Source organism: Lacerta agilis, chromosome 18 (genome assembly GCF_009819535.1).
Source record: "Lacerta agilis isolate rLacAgi1 chromosome 18, rLacAgi1.pri, whole genome shotgun sequence".
NCBI classification, from domain to species: domain Eukaryota; kingdom Metazoa; phylum Chordata; class Lepidosauria; order Squamata; family Lacertidae; genus Lacerta; species Lacerta agilis.
The window spans coordinates 6,048,620-6,073,313 of record NC_046329.1 but is presented as its reverse complement, the minus strand read 5'-3'; the positions used below and the strand labels follow the sequence as shown (position 1 = coordinate 6,073,313).

The 24,694-nt window shown below is 43.8% G+C and overlaps 1 protein-coding gene across 1 annotated transcript; it reads left to right on the top strand.

Annotated features, from left to right (window-relative positions):
* The first annotated feature begins 4,638 nt into the window (after positions 1-4,638).
* Positions 4,639-18,840, top strand: NMRK2 (nicotinamide riboside kinase 2). The gene is made up of 8 exons (XM_033136559.1): positions 4,639-4,728; positions 9,956-10,046; positions 13,732-13,780; positions 14,005-14,176; positions 15,437-15,508; positions 16,792-16,898; positions 18,268-18,353; positions 18,473-18,840. Exons 1-7 carry the CDS (start codon positions 4,703-4,705, stop codon positions 18,351-18,353), a joined length of 603 nt encoding a protein of 200 aa, XP_032992450.1. The 5' UTR covers positions 4,639-4,702; the 3' UTR covers positions 18,473-18,840.
* Positions 18,841-24,694: the final 5,854 nt, after the last annotated feature.

Genomic DNA, 24,694 nt, shown 5'->3' with positions numbered 1-24,694 from the left:
TCCGCTTCTCTGGAGCAGCAGAAAACAACCTTTCTCCCTCATCTATATGACATCCTTTTATAGATTTGAACATGGCTATCATATCCCCCCTTAAGCTTCTCTTCTCCAGGCTAAACATACCCAGTTCCCTAGGCCACTCCTCATAAGGCATCGTTTCCAGGCCTTGGACCATTTTGGTTGCCCTCCTCTGGACACGTTCCAGCTTGTCCATATCCTTCTGGAACTGTGGTGCCCAGAACTGGATACAGTATTCCAGGTGAGGTAGAATGTGCCCTTTTATTTAAAATGCATCTCTGGGTTCTTTGTGGGGCATAGGAATTCGTTTCCCCCCCAAAAAAAAATATAGTCCGGCCCCCCACAAGGTCTGAGGGACAGTGGACCGGCCCCCTGCTGAAAAATTTTGCTGACCCCTATAACTATAATCTGTTACTGGAACCTGAGATAGTTCCGTAGGTAGAGCATGAGACTTCATTTCAGGGTTGGGGGTTTGAGCCCCACACGGGGCGAAAGATTACTGCATTGCAAAGGGTTGGACTAGATTACTCTCAGGGTCCCTTTCCAGTTCTACAATTCTATTACAGTATTCTAATAAAAATGATGTGAGGAATAAAAACAGAGGCAACTTGATTGCAGGATGCTAGGGGTTGTACGATGTATCTTGGAACGCATCTGTTTAAACAGAAATCATTTTATGGCCATTATTCGAGGCAATTACAGAGCATTCCGAACCCCTGATCCGTGCTGCTGGAGAAGGTATGGCTCTGGCGGACGTCTCCTTCCGCTGTGCGCTGCCAAGCATCACAAGGAACCTGCCAAAAGCAGAGCGCATACTACCAAGCGTTAGTGCCAGGTGCATTCACAAGGCTCCAAAATGGGCCGTCGCGGAGGCAGAATGGGAAAAGACAATAAATCGGCTTCATCCAAAGCCACCCATTTCCTCATGGGGGGGGGGGCGAACCGGATTCCATCTGCTGCACCCAGGGCCGGATTTAGGTTCGATGAGACCCTAAGCTACTGAAGGTAATGGGGCCCTTTATATGCCCAGCTGTCCTTTGTCAAGAACAAATTGCCACTGTTTTTTTGTGTTGAATGTACAGTATGCTAGATGGTCATTTATGGACCTAATAGGTATCTAAAGCCATTTGCACATGGTGCCATGCAACCAGTCCATGCAGAATGTAGGCACCCTATATATAGAAAGGAGCAAACCAGGGATATTTGAGGGAGCAGGCTAGCAGGCGGAGGCCATGACTTACATCATAGGAGCCTACACAACACACCCCTTGCCTTTTCCTTTAAGACCAATTGCAGTCGTTAGCAGTCGTCAACAGGTTTTCCACACCTATCAGCCACTCCCCCATTCCCACCACCCTTCTGAGTAATACCCCTCCCCACTCTCTCCCTATATATAAGGGTCTGGTGACTTCTGTTTCAGTGTATCTGAAGAAGTGTCATACCAAGAACAAACTTAGTTGGTCACTAAGGTGCTACTGGAAGGAATTTTTTTTTTAATTTTTTTTTTACTATGGCAGACCAACACAGCTACCTACCTGTTACACAAAACACTATTGCTGTATGTAGGCTTTCTTTTTTTCGTTTTTTATCTTTTATTTTGGAAATGTACATCCAGTTTTTTCTTCCTTTTTAGGGGGGCCCCCCAAGATAGTAGGGCCCTAAGCTACCTGCACCAGTTTGTCGCTTCCACGGCCGGAAATTGGAGGTTTTCTGCTTCCACCCCAAGTGGCATCAGCTAGCAGGGTTGTAGATATGGCATTGAATCTGCCACTTTGCACCACCCAAGTCTCAGCTTGGTTTGCTTTGCACTGGGCCAGTAAATTGCTTAGCAGCCTCGCACACAGGCATTTAGAGAAAATGTGCAAAAGCTGTAGATGTTTGGGCCTTCAGCTGTTTCAGCGGCAGATTCTCATTTGCGGAATGCCCTGCCTTGTGAGATACATCTGGCTCCTTCAATACTGGCTCCCATGAGAAATTTGAAAACATTCCTTTTTTTACTCAGGCATTTGATAGCTGTTCCTGACACTCGGAGCAACTGTTTTAAGAATGTCTATATCTGTTTTGAGCATGGGTCGGCATGCTAGCCCATGGGCCGGATGCAGCCCACAAAGACCGTTTTACCGGTCCACGAGCCGCCCCTGAACCGAGCCTCCCGCTTGGCGATTCCCCTGCGCGCTGCGCTAAACCGGCACAGCACAGTGCGGGGATCCGCTGAGTGGCGCCGGAAATCGCATGTGCGCATGCGCAGATAGCAAAAATCGTGTCTGTGCACGTCCAGATGCTGAAAATCACTTCTGCGCAGGTGCGATTTTCAGCGTCTGGGCATGCACAGAAGCGATTTCCGGTATCTGCGCATGGCCAGTCCGGCCCATGAATGATCTGGCCCATGCTGACCCCTGGTTTTCAGAATATATATATACCACTGTATTTTGAATCTATATCCTGCCCTTCCTCCCGGAGCAGCAAACACATCAATAATTATATTGATTATTGATGTGTTTGCTGCTCCGGGAGGAACAGCAGGATATAGATTCAAAATACAGTGGTACCTCGATTTAAGAACAGCTTAGTTTATGGACAACTTGGATTAAGAACGCTGCAAACCCGGAAGTAGCTGTTTTGGTTTGCGAACTTTGCCTTGGAAGCAGAACATTCTTATTGAGTCCCCCGCTGCTATGGTAAAGGAACGCTTTGGTTTAAGAACGGACTTCCGGAACGGATTAATTTCGTAAACCAAAGTACCACTGTATAAATAAACCAAGTTAATGGACTATGCTGAAATGGCAGAATTAACTGGAAAGCTTAGAAATCAAGATGCCAATAATTTTTAAAAAGAATCGGAAATGTTTATCATGTATTTGCAAAAGTATTGCAAGCAGGTTAATACACTGGCGGGATTTTAAAAATCACTTGTAAGTTTAGAAATACTGTAGTAAAGGAAATCTGGGGTAAAAAATAATAATTTGGAGTAGAAATGATATGCAGTTAAAAAGAAAATTTAAGGAACCAGGGGTGGGGTGGGGAGGAAAGTCACGGGGTTCAGAGAATCCCATTCTATGGATTTGACATTGATTTTGTGTACCAATCAATCACTTTATTTCAGCTTTAAGCTCGTATAAAACAGAACTAAGACAAATACACACACATTGATTTTGTGTACAACTTCCTTTCTTTGTGGTTGGTATTGTATTTGTTGTTGAGTGTTTTTTTGTTGTTGAAAACTTCATAAAAATATTATTAAAAAGAAGATTTAAATAAATAAGCCCTATGATTAAAGGTCTACGTGGATTAGATAATTAATTGATTAATAAGGAAGCCTTATCAATAGGAGGAGTAATAATAATAATTTTTAATTTATATCCAGTCCATCTGGCTGGGTTTCTCTGGGCGGCTTGCAACAAAGCGTCAAACATTTTAAAAAAAACAAGATATCCTATACAAGCAACGTATAAACCAACAAATCAGTGAAAAGCAGTGACAACAGCAACAATAAACAGTTCGCAGTTATACCCAAATCAAAGTAACCGCCATGAAGAAAGGAAATGCACTTGTGGTGCGGGGCAGCAGGAAACATTAGAACATGTCTTCTTCTACTGCAAGTATTTTACGGACGTCCGAGCAAGGTTTATCCAACCCATTTTAGATAAGTCCCCTGGGCTTTCAGAACAGCATAATATCTCATTGCTATTACAGGAGGAAAGCCCAGAAATCACTTACGCTGTCGCCAGATTCTGTGCAGCCTTGATAGATATACGTCGAAAGATGGTCCGTGATGTAAATCAACTTTAAATAGTGGCCTAAAATATGGTTGGATCTATATTTTAGTAGCCTATCTCATAGAACCGATACCCGAGTCTAAATTTTATTAGTTATATCTATGTTTAATCAATGATTTTAAGGACATGGTTTAAGTCGGGCTGGATATGTTGAATATGCCCTCATCCTGTAATGAGTACCCGTTTAAACATATATTTTTTACATTGTTTTTACATTGTTTTTATAAATGCAAATATCTTGTTTTATGCTGGTCTGTGGCTGAATAAAGTACATTCATTCATTCATTCATTCATTCAAGTAACCGCCAACCCCAACTGAACATTTAACCGACACCAAAACCGACAAAAATGAAACAAGAGGAACCAAAATTGGGGAGGCAAAACACTGCTGTACTTCTAGGAAACGCAAGGGGGGAATTCTGCCATAGAACCCTGAAAGGATAAGAGAAGAGAAGAGAAGAGGGGAAGTAAATGACATTTCTGTGTCCCCGTTACTAATTTTAGGCAAAGGAGAGGCAGCCACCAGCAGCTATTTATAACAAAGCGACAGGGGCAAGTGAGAAGTGACTGGGGAGATGTGGAAAGTGCCTGACAGGTGCAGGGCAAGTGCGCATGACGTGTGCGCCTTGGCTCAACTGTGCGCCCCTTGTGCTCCGGATAGATATTTGTGCTTTTCCACCAGGCTGGGGAGGGGGAAGGGGAGAGGGAAGGGGCGAGGCCATTGCTGCAGTGCTGTATAAATTACAGGCACACACGCCTTTCCCCCCTGAATGAAATAGCTGAGCAGAGCAAAGCGCAGCAGGATTTAGGGCAGGAGATCTCCAGCTGCTTTTTCTCCGGGTTCCCCACCCCCCTACTCTTCTGCATTCCCGCCTAAAGAAGAAGAAGAAGAAAGAAAAACTAGGAAGAAGATGAAGTACATCATAGGAATTGGAGGGTAGGTTGTTGCTGCATCCCTCTTTGCGTTTGTGTTTTGTACTTTTGCATGCTCCGGGATTCGGAATGCGCCAATGCGCTTTACACCTTGGACAAAAGGCAAGTTTGCAAACAGAAGTTGGGCTCAAGAAGCCCATGAAAACCTCCAGGCTCTGTAATAATCATCATCATCATTATTTTCCCAAAAAATGTAATTTTGGACAGATGTAGTGATGTTTTCAAAAGTATTGCCCGTTCTTTCTCAGCGTCTGTAGGTTTAGGTCTGAAACGATGAGATGGAGAGCCATCTCACCATGGCTTAGAAAAAGGGATTTGGTAGCCTCAAAGAGGGAATAGCCAATTAAAAGGCACAACAACTTTTAACTTTTATTCTAGTATTTCATAAATCCCCAAAGCATCACTTGTAATCATAGCTGGGGGGGGGGGGGGGAGAAGGCACCTGATGTAACCTGCAGGAAAAGAAAGAAAACTATCGAAAGAATTCCTGTTGCAATGTGCGCGGAATGAAATTGCGGGGAGAGACATCTGTCCATGTCCTTCCCTAAATTTGCTTTCGCATGAGTATTTTGGATAGATCTGGAGCCTGGCCAAGACACCGAGATATTAATCCCCCCCACACCTCCATTAATAGAGCTGTGTGGCAACAATCCAGGCAGCGCCGGCAACCCTAAAACTTTCGTAACAGCATTTAGAAAACCTTGCAGAGCAATAGTAGTAATGATATATACTGCCCTATTCTGCATGCCAATAATAATTTCATTACAGTGCATGATAGAGAAGTAACGCTTTGTATTAATCGGGGTGCTTTCGAGCTTTTAGGTAGCTAAAGCCTATGGGATGTAGGAGGCCCCGCTTTAAAATCCCCTCCGCTCTGGCAAACCTTAAGAATCCCAGAGTTGCAAGGGACCCGGAGGGTCATCCAGTCCAACCCGCTACAATGTAGGAATCGAACCCGCGGCCCTTGTGCCCCCTGTCTCCCTCTCAGCCCAGCCTGCCTCGCAGGGCTGTTGCAAGGATAAAAACAGTTTGGTGGGGGACCCCCAACCCCAGGCCCCTTGGTGGGAAAGGCAAGATATAAAATATAATGATTATTATTATTTTTAATGGATTTACACAAGGCTTCAAGGTGCTCCCAGGAAGTGTGTTGCTACAGGTGCTTGCTTTCCTAATTTACCACATTTCCCCCAGAAATGATAAAAATCTGGATTGAATTAGGGATGCAACTTGGCATTTTGAGATACTAATGATACTAATGGGGAGGGCGAGGACAAACTTGCAGACAGGAAAGTGCACCAATTCCACATTAAAGAGGAAGCTCTCCCCCCCCCGTCAAAATGTTTATTTTTTTGGGGGGGGAGACGTGCTTTTAAAAAAATAACAGCCATTTCCTTCTGTTTCAAAGCCAAGCCAAAAATGCTTTCAGAGCCTGCAAGACCCCCTTTGCCCAGTCATAGGTTGAGCTTCCTTAAACCAATTATTACCGTGCAATGCCTATTATTATTATTATTATTATTATTATTATTATTATTATTATTCATTGAATTTCTATGCCACCCTATACCCGGAGGTCTCAGGGCGGTTCACGGGAAAGATCCAACATAAAAACCACAATATATATAATCAAAATAACAACAACAACCCAATAACATGCTAAATATTTTATAGCATGGTATTACTTCAATTTGAGTTCCTTTTAATTTACAGCATTAGTTTTAGGAGGGCGTATGGGCAAAAAAAAAAGAGTAGCCATGAGTCCCTTGCCTCCAGGATCTTACAAAAGGTTTTTGTTAGTGAGGGTAGCAAACCCACCGCCAGATCTTAAGTTATTATAATTTATTATTATAATAAATTCTTGTTATTATGGGAACCCTGCTACGGTGGGAACTGTCTTGAGCCAAAAAAAAGCAGAGTATCTAGTTACTAGTGGTTTACTCCGGAGTAAATGGATAGGGAGCTGTAGCCTCTTGAAGTTGCAAAGGCAAAAAAGCAGAGAGGTCTCTGCCCTGAACAGTTTACAATCAGGAATACTAAGAGTTCATAATGCCAGGAAAAATTGGCACAAACTCAAACTTGCTTCCCCGCTCCTCTACCCCTGTAGGATATTTTCTTTCTAATCTCTCACTAGTTTTCTCATTAAGTTTCCTCAAAAGACTCAGGTTGCTTGTTTGTTGTGAGCAGAGAATCCATCCCTTTTCCCCATTTCCAGTCGTTTCAGATTAGATTTTTATTGCAATCACTGGTGCATTTTAAACACGAATATACCCTTTTAATTTTATCTGTGCATAGCTGTTATTTTTTATGACTGGCTTTTTTCCATGTTTTCAGAGGTTTCTTGTTTTTGCTTTAATAATAATAAAGATCTGTAAGCCACCTTGAAGTCTCATCAGGAAAAAGGCAAGACAGAAATAACATTATTAGTACTGGTGTTCCATAAATGTCCAGTGGACATCCTTGATGGGTGAAAAATCTTTTTCTATCTCATTTTTAAAAAAATGTAATTCTCCCCCCCCCCAAAAAAAGTGAGTAAACCCATTAAGCCTGTTTATAGCCTTTAATTTCAAAGTGAATACCAGTATAAATAAATACCACTGGGTATAAGTGAATATATAGAGACAGCTCATAGGTTGGTGGGCTTTTTAAAATAAAAAATACATATTTCTTTTCTTCTGTTTTATTTACTGATCCATACTAATCGATACAGTATTTAGTAAACATGGAAAATAAAATAAATGAGGGCGGGGATAGGGGAAGAGAGAGAGAGCTACAAATCATTTCGCTCTCTTTGAAGCAGCTATATAGATATCTCTACTTCTTCCCGCCCAGCCGCCCGCCATATTAATTAACTGACGCGGCGGGGGGAGCTTTTATAACCTCCGCTCCCCGCCGCGCGCGCGAGGGCAATCGCCCTGAACCGAAGTCCGTTAATACTGGCGGGAGCCACGCCAGCCAATGGGGGGACGAGCTTCGAACACGCCATTTCCCGAGGCTCCTCCCACCCCTTTTACCTTATTTGGGAAAGACTGCAATGAATCCCTGAGGCGCCTCAGGAAAAAAATTATATATATCGCGCCCGCTGAGGGGGAATAATAATATATTGTTTTACATGAGAGTAAACCCCGCTCAAGTGCAGTGGGGCTTACTCCTGAATAAATGTCTTTTTTAAAAAAGAAGAATTTCTCTGTTCCATTGAGAGGTTTATTTGTGTAAAAATATTTCTTAAATCACCCTCCTCCTCACAGGCTAGTTAAGGGAGAACCCCCTTAACTAGATCCATTCAGGTCAATGGGTCTTCTATTGAGTAGAGCTTGGCTGAGTACAAACATGGCGAATGGGACTCAGGCATTTTTAAATAGGCACAACAATCTTCTAAACAGAATAAAAAAAATCCTTCCAGTAGCACCTTAGAGGGACGACGCAGTGGAGAAAGAATGGAAGAAATATAAAGAATACTTAAAAATTCATGTTAAGATTAGTATTTAAGAAAAGAGCAGGCAGACTAATAGGCTACAGATTTGAAATTACCGGTAATATAAGGAATAGAAGCAGATAGAAGTTGTGATAAGGAAAGTAGATTTAGATAAAGATTAGATAGAGAAGATGAATTTTAAAATGTTAAGAATTTACTAAGGGTGATACTCAGTGAACACAGTGTTATGTATTTTGTTTTCAGTGTTTGTAGGTATGTTTTTGTTTGAAAACCAAATAAAAATCTTTATATAAAAGAGACCAACCCAGCAATCTTCTAGGTTTCCATTGATTTTTTTAATATGGGCCCTGCTTTACTCTTGAGCAACAAAGGTTCTGGGGGGGCAATATGTTCAAAGACCGCAAGCATAACGAATTCATGATAAAAAAAATGTAATTCCTAACTGACAGTGATAATAATAATAATAATAATTTCATTATTTATACCCCACCCATCTGGCTGGGCTTCCCCAGGCACTCTGGGCGGCTTCCAACAAAATATTAAAATCCAATAATCCATCAAACATTCAAAGCTTCCCTAATTTTTTGGGAGGGGTGGGGGACTTTAAATAGAGCAGCCAAAGTTGTTGGGTTTTATTTTTAGGGATTCAAAAGTTGGGAAATCACGGGTAAAATTAAACCTGACATTTTTAGTGAAAGCCGTCTGCCTTGAATAGCTTCACAAGAGGCAGAAATCCAACAGGTGCAGGTCTCCTCAATACTGAGGAGAAGTTCTGCATTTTAATACTTTGTTGCCTCGTGCAAATATTTCAAAAACCCCACAGTGAGCAAGGGAAAAAAAAGATGGGTTGGCCTCTTATGTGCATCTTTGTCCAAGCTTGGGGGAAAACTTCCGCCTGTTGAATTTCTGCCTCCCATTTATGTGAAGACCCTGCGAATTTCTGCTGAAAGCCTTATAGGAATTCCTGCCATATGTAAAAGAATTGCTTTCTAGGGGATAAGGGAATTTCCGGAGGGCGGGGAGATGGCACACCAAACTTCATTCCTAATCAGAAAGATCGCTTTTTAAAAGTACGTAATGGGCTGTGTTTCCACTAAAGTCTACTCTTGAGTAGGGCTAACAGCCCACAATCTGAAAAGATGGCTCTTTTTCAATCTGTGAAATTGTGGGTGGAGGAGTGAGATAATAATAATAATAATAATAATAATAATAATAATAATAATAATAATAATAATAATAATAATAATAAATTACTATTTATCATTTATGCCCCTGCCCATCTGACTGGGTTTCTCTGGGCAGCTCCCAACAGAATATTAAAAAACACGATAAAACATTAAAAACTCCCCTAAACAGGGCTGCCTTCAGATGTCTTTCAATCTCATTTATTTAGATGTGAGCATGTGTCTTAACAGGCAGGTTTCGCTTCCCTTTAATACTTAACCGTGCTTGGATTTATGAACGATTGCAGAAAGGCTCGTTCTGATTTCGGCTAATAGTCAGGAAAGTCTTAGTTGGTCTTCTTGGACATGGAATGTTGCAATCAATTATTTCTTAATTTGGGGCTCAAAAAATAGGGATTGTTTTATACATGGGGGGGCGTCTTATACACGGAAAAATACGAGATATGCACACCCACACCGTGCATTTAAAGTGGATGGCTCCCCCACAAAGAAAACTGGGAGCTATGCTCAAAGGCCAAAGGCTTCCTATGCTCGTTGAATTTGCACCCTTGCTCTGTTAGCCATTCTGACATTGTCCCCACCCCACCCCAATTCTGCTTCATGTTTTCTTAATCTAGGGTGACCAATGGTGGCAAAACCACTTTGACCAAAAGACTTACCCAAGCGCTCCCAAACTGTTGCGTTGTCCACCAAGATGACTTCTTCAAGGTAAGCATCTCACCCCCTTTGGTTTAATGTTGTTTTTTCAAACAAACAAACACGTATTTGATGTGATTTAATGCATAGTGCAGCAACTAAAACTGGTAAGCATTGCTCTGTCGGTACAAAAAAAAACAAAAAACCAACTTGTCCGGGGAGGGCAGACCTTAAAAGCATAGACGCTCATAATCAGGCACTTATTTTTGGTCTGGGCCACAACTTTAGGGCTCATATATATTGTATTTTTCCGTGTTTATTTCCCCCCAAATTGTTTAAGTTTAAAATTGGGGGTCGTCTTATACACAGAATGTTGCAATTAATTATTTCTTAATTTTGGGCTCAAAAAATAGGTGTCGTCTTATACATGGGGGCGTCTTATACACTGAAAATTATTATATGTGTACATCCACACCGTGCATTTAAAGTGCATGTCTCCCCCACAAAGAAAAACTGGGAACTAGTTTGTGACCGGCAAAGATAACTGGGAGAAGGAAACTACAGTTCCCACAATTCCTTGCAGGGGAACCATCCCCTTAACGGCATGGTATGGTGGTGACCGCATGCAGCGCAGTTCCTAACTGTGTCTACTCAGAAGCAATTGCTGCTGAATCCAAGGGGGCTTCTTCCTCAAATAGGTTAGGAACATAGCCATTTTTACTGTTTTTACTCCAGGTTAGGTAACCTGGGATAGCGACCGCACCCTTGTTTTTGGGATAACCGCTGACGCGGGTTCAGATCCCCCACTTCTCCCATACCATACCCATTGAAACTACAGTCGCACCTTGGAAGTTGAGCGGAATCCGTTCCGGAAGTCCGTTCGACTTCCAAAATGTTCGGAAAGAGAACTGCGGTTTCTGATTGGCTGCAGCCAATCAGAAGCCCCGTCGGACATTCGGCTCCCCAAAAACATTCGCAAACCAGAACATTCACTTCCGGGTTTGCAGTGTTTGGGAGCCAAAACGTCTGAGTTCCAGGGCGTTCGGGATCCAAGGTACGACTGTATTCCATTCATTTTAATCTTTCTATTGCGAATGTAATGTAGTGGTTCAAAGGTGTTACCTGGCAATGGTCTGTGGGATATGCTACCAACAGCGTTTTTCAATTTTTTTAACTGTCAAGGACGGTTGCATGCATGCCACACGTTGAAAGCACATAAGGTGTGTGTGTGGTCCACCCCCCCCCCCCAATAATTCTGGTCGCTGAAGATAGTTGAGAGTGCTGGGAACTGAAGCTCGGCGAGGAGTAGAAATGTAGATCTGCAAGGAGTAAACTGCAGTTCCCGCGATTCTTGCATAGTGTGAAGGTGTCTTTCTAGAAACTCCTGGTGTTGCAAAGTTGTGTTCTTGGGGGCATAGCTTCGCACTCGGGTCATGTGGGGCCAAACGGCAGATTGGGCCTCCCCGCTGCCCTGTGTGAATCGGGGGGTGAACCGTAGAACGCACCCAGCTTTTCCATATGATTGATGGCGACAAGCCAGGGATGGATAGTGATGGGTTCAGGGAAAGAAAGTCTATACCAGCCATAGAATCACAGAATTGTGGGGTCACCTACAAGGGTTGCCATCTTGTCCAACCCCCTGCAATGCAGGAATAACAGATCTTCTTGCTGAAGGGACACCCCCCCCCCGGGTTTGCCCAAACGCCTAAACCAATATTGCACATTTTTATAAGTAGGTACCTGCCAGCTATGTAAACTGAATGCCCTACAGGTATCCACACATGTATACAGACAAACAGGCATATGCTTTGATAATAAAAAAAACAAACAAACAGCAGAACTGATTTTCTATTGCAGCTGTCCTCTTGTATATTGTGCCAATTTAATCTCGCATCACAAAATATTTGATTCTGAAGAGCAGGCCGGCATTGGAACTTTTAAGTGGCTCCAGAGGACAGTTCTTCCCTCCACAGAAAAGTACCAGTAGTTTAACCCCCCCCCACCCCAAATTAGCCTTTGTAGCTAATTAAAAATATATACTTTTTGGGGGGTCCCCCTTCCACCACCAGAGAAATGCAATTTATGCCCTTTGTGGCTTTTTTTCCCTTTTGGGAAAGCCATAACTCATTGGTAGAGCAAAGGGTCCCAGGTTCGATCTGTGGCATACATCCCTGCCTGAAATCCTGGAGACTACACTGAGCAAGGAACACTGATATATGTTCCTGTGTATGCCAACTCTAAGCAAGTTACATTAAACCCAAATCATTTGTGTGTTGTTCTTTCCTTTAACCAAAATTATTATTGCTCCTTAGAAATGTCCTTTAATCTTGTAAAACTTGAATTGCAGTTACACACACACACACTACTCAGCTGTTAAAAAAAATTCACCTGTGTACTTGTTTGGGGGTGTTGTTTTATTTCAAAAACGTAGCTTAACCTAGCAAAATTAATTTGCTACAGAGGCTTCTTCAACCTCGGCCCTCCAGATGTTTTGAGACTACGATTCCCATCATCCCTGACCACTGGTCCTGCTAGCTAGGGATCATGGGAGTTGTAGGCCAAAAACATCTGGAGGGCCAAGGTTGAGGAAGCCTGGTTTAGAAAGTCTCCCCCCCCCCATCTTTCCCACCCCATTTCCTCTCTACACCACATTCACCACATGATTATTTACTCCCAAGATTTTCCCAGAATGCCAGTTCAGATATGAGAGAACGAGCAGTTTCATATCTGTACCGGGCCTGGAGATCACATGTGCGTAGCTTACCTTGTGCATATGACACTGACATGCTTGTGTGCACAAGTCAATGCACATGTCTGTGTGACCAGTGGTGGCTGGTGCAATCCGGCAGGAGTGGGAAACATTTGACCTCCTTAGATGTTGTTAGGCTACAACCCCCACCAGCCTTGACAAGTGTCAGCAAACTTTTTCAACAGGGGGCCGGTCCACTGTCCCTCAGACCTTGTGGGAGGCCGGACTATATATTTGGGGGGGGGGGGGGTTGAACGAATTCCTATGCCCCACAAATAACCCAGAGATGCATTTTAAACAATAGAATAGAATAGAATAATAATTTATTGGCCAAGTACATTTTTCAATATACTCGGAATTTGCTTTGGCTACATTACAATGTAAAATACATTATACAAACAATAGTAATTTACATTTAATTTTGTAATTTAACTAAATTACAAAAGGACACATTCTACTCATGTAAAAACACGTTGATTCCCAGACCGTCCGCGGGCCGGATTTAGGAGGCGATGGATAAGATCCGGCCCCCGGACCTTAGTTTGCCTTCCCCTGGCCTTGACTATTGGCCATGCTGTCTGCGGTTGGTTGGAGATGCTAAACATCTGGAGGGCCTGAGGTTCACCACCCCTGAATTAGGTCAAATGGGGCACTGCCCCTCCAACTTTAGTTACCCCTTACCTATTGGCTTACTTACTTACCTGCTGTGGGTGATCCCAGGTGTCCTCATGTAGGCGAGCTGGAAACTGCAAACAGGGAAAAAATAGCAAAAAAATGGAGAGCAGCTAGCTTGGGCCAAGGATGGATCGGTGGGGCTGGGGGTTGTGTTGGTATTGTCGTTTGTTCTGCAGCACAGCTGTGTTTTTTTTTTGCTAAGTCAGCACTATGCCTCCGTTGTGTTTGTGTGTGTATATATATTTTGCAGTAGTGTCCAGGTTGTGATCGGATCGTAGATAAAACTGATCACCCTGCGTTTGCAGCAATCTTTTATTGGTCACTATATTTCAGCCACAAGATCAAATACAAGTCGGGGAAGACGGCTTTAAACAATGGGATGGTAAGAGCGGTGTTCGCTATAGGATGCAGTAATGTATATTTTCCTAAGTATATATTTTTTATCACTATAATATTATTAAATAAAGACTTAACAGTAAAATTTACACCATTCTATAAATACACATTTAATTTATACACTTTCACACTCTTGAGTTTTTGGTCTTTATTTTTTTACTGACTTTTGTGTGTGTGTGTGTGCATATATTATATATATTTCCTACCTAGTGTTGGCTTCCTTGGATATGGATGCAATGGTGAACACTGTGCATGCATGGATTGAGAATCCCGTGAAGTTTGCCCGATCCCATGGAGTGAGTGTTTCCTACAGATCAAAGCTGCCCAGTTCTGATGATACCCATATACTGATTGTTGAAGGTTTCCTGCTTTACAACTACAGGTAAGATATCTTTGCTTTCTTTGTAGTAAAAAAAAAAAAAGGTAAAGGACCCGTGACAATTAAGTCCAGTCACAAACAACTCTGGGGTTGCGGCACTCATCTCGCTTTCAAGCCAAGGGAGCTGATGTTTGTCCGCTTCCCCAGACAGTTTTTCCGGGTCATGTGGCCAGCAGGACTAAGCCGCTTCTGGCGAAACCAGAGCAGCGCACAGAAATGCTGTTTACCTTCCCGCCGGAGCGGTACCTATTTATCTGCTTGCACTGGCGTGCTTTCGAACTGCCAGGTTTGCAGGAGCTCGGACCAAGCAACGGGAGCTCACCTCATCACGGGGATTCGAACCACCGACTTTCCAATTGGCAAGCCCAAGAGGCTCAGTGGTTTAGACCACAGCGCCACCCACGTCCACTTTAAAGTATGCATTTGGTTGGTGCCTGTCCTATTGACCCCTGCTGCTGGGCTTTGGATAAGAGCTTCATCTGCAGATATATCACCTGCTCTGTGTATAACACTTGATTGTCTCCGCCAGTCAATAATAATAATAATAAATTTATTATTTATACCCCGCCCATCTGGCTGGGTTTCCCCAGCCATTCTGGGTGGCTCCCAATGGAATATTAAAAACACGATAAAACATCAAACATTAAAAACTACCCAATACAGGGCTGCCTTCCGATGTCTTCTAAAAGTCAGATAGCTGTTTATTTCCTTGACATGTGATGGGAGGGCATTCCACAGGGCAGGTGCCACCACCGAAAAGGCCCTCTGCCTGGTTCCCTGCAACCTCACTTCTCGCAGGGAGGGAACCGCCAGAAGGCCTTCAGAGCTGGACCTCAGTACACGACTTAAAGATTTTTGAAAGAGGGCCACGTTCAGACCTGCCCTAACTATAGACAATGCTGAACTAGAGACTAATGGAGTGATTCTGTATGAGGCAGATTCCTACGTTCTGTGCCGGTGCCCATTTCAATCTTACCCCAAAAACGGCCTGTTGCAAGAGACCCTAGAAATCGTTGATGATGATTATGATGATTTTATTATTTATTAAATTTCTACGCCGCCATCCGAAGATCGCAGGGTGGCTTACAATACGAAAACGCAAAAATACACAACGTAATAACAAACGAAAAACAATAACCCCCGCCCTACCCATAGTATTATTATTCACCACAAACAACTACTGTATATGACTTTATGCAACCATGTGGTTTAGGAAAGATCACTTCTCAAGTAATTTGGTACCTTGATTTTTCTCACCTGCAGGCCACTGATTGACTTGTTCGACAAACGCTATTATCTAGCAGTCCCATACAGTGAATGCAAGTGGAGGAGGAGGTAAGAACAGCTCCTCGGCTTTAATCTTGCGACGCTGAAATTTCATGTCGTATTCACCTCATTCCTATGACATAACTGCAAGTTGTAGAATTGGAAAACTTCCAAGCTCCACGTCGGGCTAAAAAACTTCCTGCATTGCAGAGGATTGGACGAGATAACTCTTATGGTCCCTTCCAACGCTATGATTCTATGATTCAAAAGTCACACTTCTCTGAATTTTGCAGTTCAGCTCTCCAGACCAGTACGATATACAAAAATGCATGTGCTAGGGCAAATAATATACAAAAATTGCATTAAGGGAAATCATCTTGCAAAATTGTATAGGTTAGGCACAGTTGCACGCAAAAATATGTAGATTAGGAGAAATCAACACTAAAATGCTGATGAATTTTCACAAGGGCTTTAAAAAAAAATCCAAACTGAGCAGAACTGAAGACTGGGGGGGGGGGGTGAGAAATTGAGAGAAATCATCCAACCCTAGTAATTGCTGATGTCACAGAAGTGCTTACCGACACACCTGATGTGGGAATTCAGTTGTTGTTTAGTCGATTAGTCGTGTCCGACTCTTCGTGACCCCATGGACCAGAGCACGCCAGGCACTCCTGTCTTCCGCAGTACACAACACCAAAGATAGTGACTTTTTTGTGTTGGAGTGGAAGTCAACATTACATTGAATATACTGATAACAAACCAGGGTGTAAACTCAAAGGTCTCAGACAGATGACTTCAGACCTGAGGCTCATCTGGACTTTGGTGCTGTGTTCCTAGGCACAGATACGGGCCGAGCTTTTCTCTTTTTTTGCCCCAGCGCTTTCCTTGAGGAAAACCAGAGTTTTACTGCTGAATCGGAGCAAAAGGCTTGGGTTTCTGCAGATTGCCGTTTGCTCTGATTCAGCAGTAAAGCTTGGGTCCTCCTGGGGAAAGTGCCGGGACAATACAAGCAATCGCTTGGACACAGAGCTTTCAAGGACGGGTCTGCATCTGGAAAGCATGATGCAAAGGGAAATCTGGATTTTACATGATGATTTGTCAATCAGTTTGGAGGGTGAGGGAGAAAGCACTTCAGCAGCTACAAGTGTGCTTTGCTACATTGGTATGCTTTCTTCTACTAAGCCAGACCATTGGTCCATCCACCTCCTGGGGATGCTCAGGATTGAACCCACGGCCTTCTGCATGCAAAGCAGATGTCCTCCCGCCCAGCCCTTCCCCAGGTGAAACAGCTGCACAGAAGCTGTTAGTCCTGGAGCACGGTATAGATTAACAAATTCCTTTGTTGTTTGCAGTACACGTAAATATACAGTCCCGGACCCCCCAGGTCTCTTCGATGGCCACGTATGGCCAATGTACCTTAAGCACAGGAAGGAAATGGAGGCTAACGAGGTGGATGTTGGTAAGAGACAACTTGCAGTAGCTTGACTCTGGCTTTGAAAGCACTCTTGGAGCGCCGTGCAAGTGTTTTGCGTGTGATAATTTTTTTAAAAAAAAAATGTGATGTGCTTAGAGCAGAGCTTTCCAAACCTCTCATGTTGGTGACACCCTTTTAAAGACATTTCACGACAAAGTAATTCAGCTTTACTAGCAAACCAGAGGTCAAACTAACCCCTTTCCAACCCTGGGAGGAGCACGGGGGGTGTTCACACAACACACCTACACACTGCGGACGACACACTAAATGTGCTGCGGCGCACAGTTTGGAAAGCTCTGGGTGGGGAATCTTTGGCCCTCCCGTTGTTGCTAAACATCCCATCAACCCCAGAAATGGCCAACAGTCAAGTCTAAATGGGAGTTGTAGTCCAACATGGGGCTTATCCACACCTCCACTTTCCCCTGGGAAAACCCGTGGTTTAGTGCTGAATCGGAACAAAAGGCAGTCAGTTTTTCCATGGATTGCTGTTTGTTCTGATTTAGCACCGAAGAGTGTGTTTTCTAGGAGGGGAAGTGGCTGGGCAAAAGCAAAACCGCTCAGATCCATGCCTAGAAAATGCTGGGTAAGTGGAGAACTGCCCGGAGCCATGTTTTCTAGGCACGGGATGAGCAGAGGTGTGTACAGTCCATCCAGAGGGCTAGAGGTTCCCCACTCCTGAGCTAGGTGATAAAAATTGTTTCCTTTATGTTTGCTCAATTTATATCCTGCCCTTCTTTCCAAAGGCATTTTGAACGCACCAGTAATATTGTTAAAAATAGTTAAAACAACCAGATTCTCTCAGCCCATAATTTCAGGGTTGCTTATTTTGTATGTTTGCTAATATCCCTTAATAAATTTATTTTTTAAGTTTGGTTATAGATTTTAAAAAACCCCACCTCTGTCTCCTTTGTCACCTTGTGAGGGTGTTAGCCCTAAGAACCAACCAGATAGTACTTTGAATAAGTAAATATCATTTCCCACAACACTGCACCGTTGAGCCGCCCTTTTATAAGCACTTGTGCCAGCTCCAGATCTGCGGGGATCCTTCTCCCTCATTGAGTCTACCTCCTCAATCAAATTACCACCTGCTTGCTCCCAAAAATCCACTGAGCCAGCAGGGCAGTGGTGTTCGCCTCCTCTTTATTTTGGCCAGAGCGAGAGTGATCAATAAGCAAGTAAGCCCCACTGGATTCAATGGATCACACTCACCTGCTAGGCAACTTTGCAGCCTTATAGATTTTGGGAGCCTGACTCTAGCGGGCTAGATCTCTTAAGCCCACGCAAAACTGCCGTGTCGATTTATTTACTGGCATCCCCGCATGTGAAATTCACAACTGTCTGTTCTTCTTTTCAGTTTATCTGGATGGGCTGAAGTCCAGAGACGATCTTTACATGGAAGTCTTTAAAGAAATACAGAACAAGCTTTTGAATCACTCATAGGTGAATATAACTCCTGGATGAAAGGGGAGGAGGTAGAGGGGATGTCGTATTTTCTAGCTTGCCCTTTGTATCTTCCTCATAATGCTTTGGGTACTAATTACCTTATGTTTGCTTTTCAGGATCTGTGGGAAGTTGAAAGATCTATGTACAAATCTGATGTAGATACTATTTTGGATATTTACCGAAACATATTAAGTGACTTCCTTGGTACTGCCCTTTGGAAAATAACTTTATGTATATAATTGAAAAATTAAGGTAGTTTATTTACAACTCAACCATGGGCAGTTGTTGTTTTTTATTTACTTATTTTATATTCCGTTGGCTTAAACGTGTATGTTTTAAAAAACACATTTTTATAATGGAACACTTCAGTGAAGTCTGTAAAATACCACTGGTTTTACGTCTGTAGCTTTGTGTCAGTAATAAGCTTCTGTTTAACTGCTTGTGCAAGAACACACGGCATACTCAATAAAGAAACATTTGAACACTGGGTCTCTCGTTTTGCTTTACTGGACATCGCCAGGGCAGGACAAAAATTCACAGAAGGTCTCAGATTCAATCTTCGGCATCTCTAGAAAGGACTAGGGACAACAAATGCCTAAAATCTTAGACAGCCGCAGTGTAGACAAACCTGAGCAAGGCAGCCGGGAGTTCAACGGGAGAAGCTGTGGGGAGGCAGGCGAAAATGGGGTCTCCTTCCAGTACGGGGGGGGGAGAGACGGAGAGGAGGCAGCCGGGAGTTCAACGGGAGAAGCTGTGGGGAGGCAGGCGAAAATGGGGTCTCCTTCCAGTACGGGGGGGGGGAGACGGAGAGGAGGCAGGCGGGAGTTCAACAGGAGAAGCTGTGGGGAGGCAAGCGAAAACGGGGTCTCCTTCCAGTACGGGGGGGGGGAGACGGAGAGGAGGCAGGCGGGAGTTCAACAGGAGAAGCTGTGGGGAGGCAAGCGAAAACGGGGTCTCCTTCCAGTACGGGGGGAGAAGACGGAGAGGAGGCAGCCGGGAGTTCAACGGGAGAAGCTGTGGGGAGGCAGGCAAAAACAGGGTCTCCTTCCAGTATGGGGGGACGGGAAGATATTCGAGGGAAATGTCTGAAAGAAGGGGGAGGGGAGAGAAAGGGCCCCTCCCTCAGGAACACCCCCCCCCCGACTCTGAATCCGGCAGAGAAGATGGGCTGCATCCACTTAACCACTCTGAGCCACAGCAACACATGGCCGGGTACAGCTAGTAAAAAAATAAGGAATAGGACATCCCTATTTTCAGAAATATTGCAGTGTGTGGTCTCCTGATTGATGGTACACACTGGTGCTGGGGGGTTCCCCCCCACCCCACCCCTTGCTGGAATGAATAGCAAATAGCAAGACAATCGCGTGCTCTTAAGGCAACCTTTCCGTAAGGTCCAGCGCCCCTCGGGCAGTAGCATGGGGGGCTGAGTCACGGCACTCAGCAGGGAATGAGCGCCAGGGAATCTGATACGCCTCTTCCCCCCCCCCCAGTGGTACTGACTGACCTTTTATAAGCGCACGCATTTGGAAGAGGGCTTGGAAATCCCAACCATGTGCTAAAGGGAAGTTGTCAGCTGCCAGGGGATCAGAAGACGAAGAAGTTTGGATTGAACACCAATAAAAGACCAAATTTTTAGTAAGGATTGGGGGGAAATTATAACTTATCCTAAAGACAGTTCGAAATCGTTAGTAGGGATGGAATGGCACTTGTAGTTTAAGGTTGATTCTGGACATACTTCCAGTTACAGGTAGGTAGCCGTGTTGGTCTGCCATAGTCAAAACAAAATAAAATAAAAAATTCCTTCCAGTAGCACCTTAGAGACCAACTAAGTTTGTTCTTGGTATGAGCTTTCGTGTATCTGAAGAAGTGTGCATGCACACGAAAGCTCATACCAAGAACAAACTTAGTTGGTCTCTAAGGTGCTACTGGAAGGAATTTTTTTTTTTTTTTTGTCTGGACATACTGTAATGGAAGAGGTAAAGGGTTTGGGTTATCATAAAAGATGCGAGAGGAAAGGATTAGTAATAATAATAATAATAATAACAATAATAATAAAAATAATTTATTTATACCCCGCCCATCTGGCTGGGTTTCCCAGAACATTCAGCGGCTTCCAACAGAACATTAAAATCCAATAATCTATTAAACATTAAAAGCCTCCCTAAATAGGTGCCACAAAGGGGAAGGATGGAAGTCCAGGAGATTCCTTGGGATCTTGTTTTTTTATTATTTTATTATTATTATTTTATTATATTATAATTTATGTTTGATACATCTCTGATAAATGTTCCAGTTGGGGGGAAAAAATCACACAAATAAATTTAAAAACGAAAAGAGCGACAGGAACTTATGCCCGTTTGGCCCCACCGTGAAACCCACCCAGGTGCAGAACTCGTGCTTTACACGCCCAGCATGGGATATTTTCCAGGGTGATCGAAACGTGATCTTGAGGCGACGTGAAACCGTGTTGTGCAAAGGAGATGTGAGCAGGTGGGAAGACTGGCCGGCTGCCTCCTCACTTCGAGGGATTAGTCTTCTCTGGGGGTGGGTGGACAGATAAGAGGTTATACGAGGTCTCCAGACCTCTGGAACATCCCCACTGCAAATTCTGCAAAGGGTGGGACGGGTGGGGTGGGGGGGAACCAACCCTTCGCCTTCAGCAGTTTGGCTCGGAGAGATCCCTGACCCGCTGCCAACTCCCCAGGCCTTTAACCAAAGTTGGGAAGGAGGTCGGCGGGACGAGATTCCTGCTATTAATAGAGGCCGGATTTATCTCTCCTTATAATGTGCAGTCTTGCAGGAGTGGCCAGATAGATAGATAATACTTTATTCAGCTATAAGCCCACAAGGTAAAACAAATCAGCAAATAAAATAGCATTTTACATTCTAAAATATCAACTAAAATATTTCATCGCATAATCTCCTTCGCATTACTTACAATCTCTAGATGTACCGTATTATGGCCTTAAAGATAAAGATGGGGCATGGCGTTTACTAGATTTTTAATAGTCATGCAGCATTCCATGAAGTCTTTTATATGAAAGAACTGAAATCAGGAATCTGGCAAACTGTAATGTTCTATAAGAGTCTATGTCCTGGAGTAGATAAGCTAGATGCAATTCAGGTGGTTTAGCAACTTTTTCCAGAATGATTGAACTCAGAATCCTTGATTGGGGAACAGTGTATAAAGGGCAATTTAACAAGATATGGTAAAGGGATTCTATTGATTTGTTATCACATGCGCATAAAACAGAGGTTTTACCATTAGAAAATCTATTGCTCAGAACATTTGAGGGGAACACATTAAATCTGGCTCTAAGCAGGAGTGACATGAAACACACTCGACAGAGGGCAAGCGGGGTGGGGTGGGGGGTACTCAGAGATATTAGGTATATTAAAATGCCAAGAGAACCAGTTTCTCCCTCTTTCTCCCCACCCTCTCCAAAACACACCAAATATTTGTTTATTTGTGTGTTCTTTTAATTCTTTGAATAACAACCAAACAGCATACAATCAACCCACCCGGAATAAAATAACAATAAAAAATTGTCCAGTAGAACCTTATAGACCAAGGGTCAACCATGGGCTGGTCCACCATCCCTCAGACCACGTGGTGGGCCGGACTATATTTTGAGGGGGGGGGGGAATGAACGAATTCCTATGCCCCACAAATAACCCAGAGATGCGTTTTAAATAAAAGGACACATTCTACTCATGTGAAAACACCAGGCAGGCCCCGCAAATAAGCCAGAGAGGCATTTTAAATAAAAGGACACATTCTACTCATGTAAAAACATGCTAATTCCTGGACCGTCCGTGGGCCGGGTTGAGAAGGTGACTGGGCCGCATACGGCCCACGGGCCTTAGGTTGCCCACCCCAGTTATAGACCAACTAAGTTTGTTCTGGTACAAGTTTTCGTGTGCATGCACACTTCTTCAGATGCTACTGGACAATATTATTATTATTATAATCAATCACATCTTGTTGTTGATGATATTTAGTCGTTTAGTCATGTCCGACTCTTCGTGATCCCATGGACCGGAGCATGCCAGGCATGCCTATCCTTCACTGCCTCTCGCAGTTTGGCCAAACTCATGCTAGTTGCTTCGAGAACACTGTCCAACCATCTCATCCTCTGTTGTCCCCTTCTCCTTGTGCCCTCCATCTTTCCCAACATCCAGAGAGTCTTCTCTTCTCATGAGGTGGCCAAAGTCTTGGAGCCTCAGCTTCAGGATCTGTCCTTCCCGTGAGCACTCAGGGCTGATTTCCTTCAGAATGGATAGGTTTGATCTTCTTGCAGTCCATGGGACTCTCAAGTGTCTCCTCCAGCATCATAATTCAAAAGCATCCATTCTTCGGCGATCAGCCTTCTTTATGGTCCAGCTCTCACTTCCGTACATCACTACTGGGGAAACCATAGCTTTAACTATACAGACCTTTGTTGGTAAGGTGATGTCTCTGCTTTTTAAGATGCTGTCTAGGTTTGTCATCGTTTTTCTCCCAAGAAGCAGGCGTCTTTTAATTTTGTGACTGCTGTCACCATCTGCAGTAATCATGGAGCCCAAGAAAGTAAAATCTCTCACTGCCTCCATTTCTTCACCTTCTATTTGCCAGGAGGTGATGGGATCAGTGGCCATGATTTTAGGAATTGTAGGAATCTCTAAAGATGGATATTCCAGTGGAGCAGAACAGGCTTTTTAGGTATGCAACGATAGCCGTGTGGATGTTATTAGCCAAGAGATGGAAAGAAGACCAAGTCCCTACCAGAGAAAAATGGAAAACCAAGCCGTTGGATTATGCCAAAATGGCAAAACTGACCAGAAAGCTCAGGAACCAAGAAGACCAAACCTTCAATGAAGAATGGGCGAAATTTATAACGTATCTAGGAGACCACTGTAAGCAGATGAGAACATTAGCAGGATTGCAATAACTACTGTAATGTAGCAAATATTATGGACAGAATGGAGTAATATAAAATATGGGTTATGAAATAATATGCAGTTGAAAAGATTGACAATAGGACCCATGGAGGGGAAGGTGGGAAGTCCAGAGATTCGGAGAAATCTCTAAAGATGGATATGTATTTTGTACTGTATTGTTATAATTCTATATTTGTAAAACGAAATAAAAATTATTTTTAAAAAAGGACCAACTTGGATTGCTTTGCTCAGCTTTGTCTACACTGCGGCTCCCTAAGATTTTAGGCAATAAGAGAAGACTCCCTGGGAAAGACCCTGATGTTGGGAAAGATGGAGGGCACAAGGTGAAGGGGACGACAGAGGACGAGATGGTTGGACAGTGTTCTCGAAGCGACTAGCATGAGTTTGGCCAAACTGCGAGAGGCAGTGAAGGATAGGCGTGCCTGGCGGGCTCTGGTCCATGGGGTCACGAAGAGTCGGACACGACTGAACGACTCAACAACAACAACAACAACAACAACAACAACAACAACAACAACAACAACAACAACAACAACATGTCCCTAGTCTTTTCTAGAGATGCCGAAAATTGAATCTGGGACCTTCTGTGAATTTTTGTCCTGCCATGACGATGTTCAGTAAAGCAAAACGAGACACCCAATGTTCAAATGTTTCTTTACTGAGTATGCCATGTGTGTGTTTTTGCACAGGCAAATAAAAATTATTTCCAAAAAAACAAATAAAGCAGTTGCACATAAAAAAAACAATTGGGGGGGGGGATGAGGATGAGATGGTTGGACAGTGTTCTCGAAGCGACTGGCATGAGTTTGGCCAAACTGCGGGAGGCAGTGGAGTATAGGGGTGCCTGGCGTGCTCTGGTCCATGGGGTCACGAAGAGTCGGACACGACTGAACGACTGAACAACAACAACAACAAAGCAGGGGAATTAAAAATGCACAAACAATTCCAAACAACAGCACAGGGGGTTGGACTAGATGATGCTCAGGGTCCCTTTTTTCCAACTCTGCGAGTCTTATGATTCTTGCCTTCTCAGCTCTCCCACATTTCCTCCCCTGTGCTGAAAACCTTTTCTTCGGCTTTGGATGAATTGCATCAGGAACCTAGACATGCAGGCGAATCCTTTGTTCTACAAGCTTCCATTGTCACCCTGTTCAAACCCTCCTCTATTCCCTCTCTCTCTCTCTCTCTCTCTGGACTACATTTCCCAGCATGCTTTCACATCTGCGCAGAGAGGAAGGGCAGTAAGTTCAGAAGCTTTTCTCTCTCCCCACCCCCCACCCCAACCCGGCCACAACCCCCCAATCAGCTTTGTTAATTCCACAAGAGGGAGGGGTGAAGGAGCATCTCGGGAGTACCAATCCCTCTCCCAAGCCCTGCCTCGCCGCAGCATCCTTCCT